At 36.6% G+C, this 4,638-nt stretch overlaps 1 protein-coding gene across 1 annotated transcript; it reads left to right on the forward strand.

Moving 5' to 3' along the window:
- The first annotated feature begins 2,279 nt into the window (after positions 1 to 2,279).
- Positions 2,280 to 4,276, forward strand: LOC137715736 (dof zinc finger protein DOF3.2-like). The gene is made up of 2 exons (XM_068455078.1): positions 2,280 to 2,657; positions 3,302 to 4,276. The coding sequence occupies exons 1-2, from the start codon at positions 2,622 to 2,624 to the stop codon at positions 4,139 to 4,141; spliced, it is 876 nt and encodes a 291-aa protein (XP_068311179.1). The 5' UTR covers positions 2,280 to 2,621; the 3' UTR covers positions 4,142 to 4,276.
- Positions 4,277 to 4,638: the final 362 nt, after the last annotated feature.

The raw sequence follows: 4,638 nt of genomic DNA on the forward strand, positions 1-4,638 counted from the left end.
GGTGGAACCTCAACTTTCTTCATGGTATCATAGCAGGTTGTCACACATGTGAAGTCAAATGGCCACACGCGCTCCACGTCACCCCGTTGTGTTGTCCACATGTTAGGCTTGAAAATTCATCACACATGAGAGAGCGTGTTGAGAATGAATCCCACATTGATGAGAGGAGGGACTTTGCATGGGCTTATAAGTAAGTTGGGTTACCCTCCATATTGCCAATTGTTTTACGGTGGAGTATGGAGTACGTGGGCACGGCACAAAATTAAAAATTTGAGGAATTGGACCTTAGGAGGGACGGCAAAGAATTGAGAAAGGGTGAAGGAGGCTAGGGTTTTACCAGGAAGAGGAAACCTAAAACTAGTGATACCATGCAAGGTCCATCCTTTCATTAATGTGAGACTTATTTTCAACAACCATCTCTCTAATAGATCTATCAACCATATCAGTCTCATCTGTATTAGAAAGAGAATACAAATATATGGTAAGAGTATCATTTTGACATTAAGGGAGAGAAGTCTTCAAATGCAAGATGTAATAAAATAAAAAGAAATACCATATTTACTTGGACAATCCACCACTCGTCGATTTCATTTTCTTGAATTCTTCTTCATTAAGTTTTAGTTCAATGCACATAATTCTACTGAATTAATGTCATTAGAGCTGTATTGTTTATATTACCACAATCAAACTAATCTATGGTTGTCAAACTAGGTTGCACACGCAGTAAGCAAAGTACAACTAATTGCGTTACAATTAGACATAAATACACAGACAGATGCCAAAGCAGCCGTAAAACAAGTACCAGTGGGTACAAAATAATGCTTGTTAATTATAGTGCTATTGCTTTAGGGTTGATTACGACTTGTCACAAAATTGGACCACAACTACCACGAGATCAACCAGAAAAATGCAAAAATCTAGCTACCTATTCTTTTCCTTTTTTATTTAGTTAAAAAATAGAAATAAAAAAAAATTAAAAAAACACGCTCTTTAGGTAGCTATGAGCAATTAATTTTAGGCACCTCACCGATTAATTTTAACTATCGTGATAAAATTTTCTCTAAATTTTTTTTTTAACCATTTAAAAACACTTCTCAAATAAATCTTTAGTAATAAGACAAAAGAAAATGAAACGAAGATCCTTACTCTGTGTGTGTCTGTGTGTCATAATCACTAGTGTTCTCTCCTGCCGGGCGGTCCCAACCTCATCATGCGGTCCATATCATAAGAACCTTCAACGAAGACAACCACAGTTAAAAAAAAACAGGCACCAACAACCATTCACTATTACAAGATCAAATTACCAAAAAAGATAAGACGTTGGAATTTAATAATAATGTCGTACGAATTTGAGTAAAATTATATTTATTCCATATCTATGTTATCATTTGTGTCATTTCTTGAATAAAACTAAAACTTATCATCCCATGTGAGTTTCACTTGCAAAAGAATTTTTCTATCGTATAACATTCTAATTCAGTAATATCAAACTATATCATATCCTGAGTAATATTTCACATAGGAAAGTATCAAAATACCAATAATCATATACCATATAAGTCATTCGTATTAAAAAATAAGGAATAAAAAAACTGCATCATTGTTCTGTGGGGACCACCCTTCACCACTACAATCCACAATCACCTACCCAAAATCTCCGTTTTTCTTGGTTTTTAACAAATTTGTTTTAAGAGTAATGTTATTTATATCATATTTTTATACCATATTTTTATATCATATTAGATGGTATTTGATGTGAACAGCCACATCATTTGAATTAATCAGATTTTTAAATTTAGTTCATTATTTAATAAATTAATAATTAAGAAAAAAACTAGTTAATTAAATAATGATTGTGGTATACGAAAAATTTTTTTCTTTCATTTCCTTGATTTTTGTAAATTTTTCAGTGTGAATAGCCACATCATATCATCTAAGATGATATAAAAATATAGTATGAATAATATGTTTTTTGGAACACGAGGATTGTGCAGCAGCACACTGCAGGAAAACGAGTGACGAGTTCGAGAAGGAGGCGACGTATTGGGGGGTGAGCGGTGGATATACGATATGACCGGGGGTGCGGTTTAGCAATAAGAAAATTGTAAATAGAAGTAGTGGTGGTGGGGGCACTGCAAAAATAGTTGCATCCACGCGAGATCGGGGCCCACAGGAGAATGGGATGGAAGTAGCAGCTGAAGCTAGTGGGGGCTGGCGCAGCTGAGAGACTGTGAGGTGCGTTGGTGTGGCCTCGCTATATATGAAACCGTTGCAGAGCACAGAAGGTGGGACTCGAATTTTCTCTACGCACCCACTGCATACACGAAACACATACACTTTCTCTGCGCCCTCATCGATTATCTCCCCTCTTGTACGGATCAAAACTCTATCTGTCCCTCTTTCTCTCTCCAGATTGGGTTTGCTTTGTTATATATTGGATTGGAGAGTTGGGGTGTGACTTAAGCTTCTCTATTACCTCACCTGCATGTGAATTCTCTCTCTCTCTCTACCCTTCAATCAATCTCTCTCTCTACTCTTCAATCACTATCTCTTTCTTTCTCTCTCTAAAAGCCAGTTTTCTTCTTGCAAATTGTGGACTGCTTGATTGATTGCATGAACTAATGGATCCTTCAAGTGGACAACAACAACAACAACAGGTAGGATATTTCATGAGGATTCTCAGAAGCTGCTTTCTGTTTTGTTGTGCTTCTTTTATATAGTTTCCAATAATATTATAGGATGGTAGTCTTTACTTTCTTTAAAATTTCACTTAAAATTGATTTTCTCTTTTAAATAAATTTAATTTACCTTGATTGTTATGAGTTGGTAGCTGATTCTGTTGGGTTTTGGGTACAATTTTCAAACAAGAAGCGCTTTGAGTTGGATTAGTTCTTAAATTTTCCAGAAAATAATTTTTTATCTTTATTTGAGTTGTGTCTTATGTTATTTTTGAATTTTCATCTTGATCGGAATCATGATATTTTGTTTGTTTCTTTTTGGTGAAATAGTAAACTGAAAAAGCAAGCAAACATGAAATAATGTTGTTGCTAATAATTACATTCACTTGTATGACCTTCTATGAGTTCATCCTCTCTCAATTTGGACTCACAGTCTAAAACCGTCACAAGCCGTCATCATCATCATACACATTTGCCTGCACAATACATGTGAATGCAAGATATGTAACTTCAAAGCAAAGCTTAGAATATATCTATGTAGCTAGCACACTATTTCTTGACACGTAATTGTCCTTTAAATTCCCAATTTTCTAACTTTTTGAATTTACCCCTCGATAATTCAGGAAATGTCAGCTCATTCAATGGACATGCTGGTCGGCTCAAAATCGCAACAGCAGCAGCAAGACAGGAAGCCCAGGCCTCAGCCAGAACAAGCTCTAAAATGTCCGAGATGTGACTCCACAAACACAAAATTCTGCTACTACAACAACTACAGCCTCTCTCAGCCTAGGTACTTCTGCAAGTCCTGCAGAAGGTACTGGACCAAAGGTGGTACCCTCAGGAATGTTCCTGTGGGTGGAGGGTGCAGGAAGAACAAGAGATCGTCTTCGGCGGCGAAGCGAGCTCAGGAGCAACCGCTCACACCCAATTCCAACCCACTCCCTGCTCTAGGTTATGACTCAAATGACCTCACCCTTGCATTTGCTAGGCTCCAAAGGCAGCAGTCATGTGGTGGGCAGTTAGGGTTTGATGATCATAACATTCTTGGAAACCCTAATTCAGCTCCTGGGTTTCTTGATGGACTCAGGACTGGGTTTCTTGAGTCGCACAATGGTAATTTCCAGAACTTGTATAACTATGGGTTTGGGAATGGTAATGGGAATTTGGGTGAGGTGGAAGATTGTGGCGGAGGAATGGGAATCCACCACCCATTTGAAGAAGCCACCACCACCTCAACCACCACCGCAGTGACGGTTACAACAATGAAGCAAGAACTGTTCAATGCCCAAAGTGAGAGCAGCAACAGAGTTTTGTGGGGGTTTCCATGGCAGATGAACGGTGGAGATCATCATGCAAACATGGTGGGGAATGGGAATCACGAGTATGATTCAGGAAGAGATAGCTGGAACGGGATCGCTTCATCTTGGCAGCATGGACTTCTGCACACAACTCCCCTAGTGTAACAAAACCCTCGAGCAGCTAGGTTTTTTAATTAGTGTGTTTGTGATCAGCAAGAAACAAAAATTAAGAGAAAAGCATAGGTTTCAATTTAATTTGTTCACTTAATTATCAGAGACTTAAATGTCAGTTTTAGTGCTTTTAAGCTTGTACTAAGTTATATATCTTTTGTTTCTCCATCTACCTTTTATTGGTTGATAAACCAATGAAATCTTATATTTGTGAAATCTTTTGTTTCACCATTCCATCACCTGGTGAACATTTCTTAGACCAATCGATATTTTTTAACACAAAAAAAAACATCTTTTAAGCAAGATACACAATTGAAATTTTTTTTTTTTCCGAGACTATAATTTTTGTGAGACAAAATTCCTCTTTATTTGTCGAGAAGATAAATATTAAAGAGATTTTTTAAAGCAGAATTTTTGTATATTCTCTGTAACATTACAATTTAACATTAATTTTTATATTAATATTATAAAAATTATGCAAAAAAATATAA

This window comes from Pyrus communis, chromosome 14, assembly GCF_963583255.1.
Source record: "Pyrus communis chromosome 14, drPyrComm1.1, whole genome shotgun sequence".
NCBI classification, from domain to species: domain Eukaryota; kingdom Viridiplantae; phylum Streptophyta; class Magnoliopsida; order Rosales; family Rosaceae; genus Pyrus; species Pyrus communis.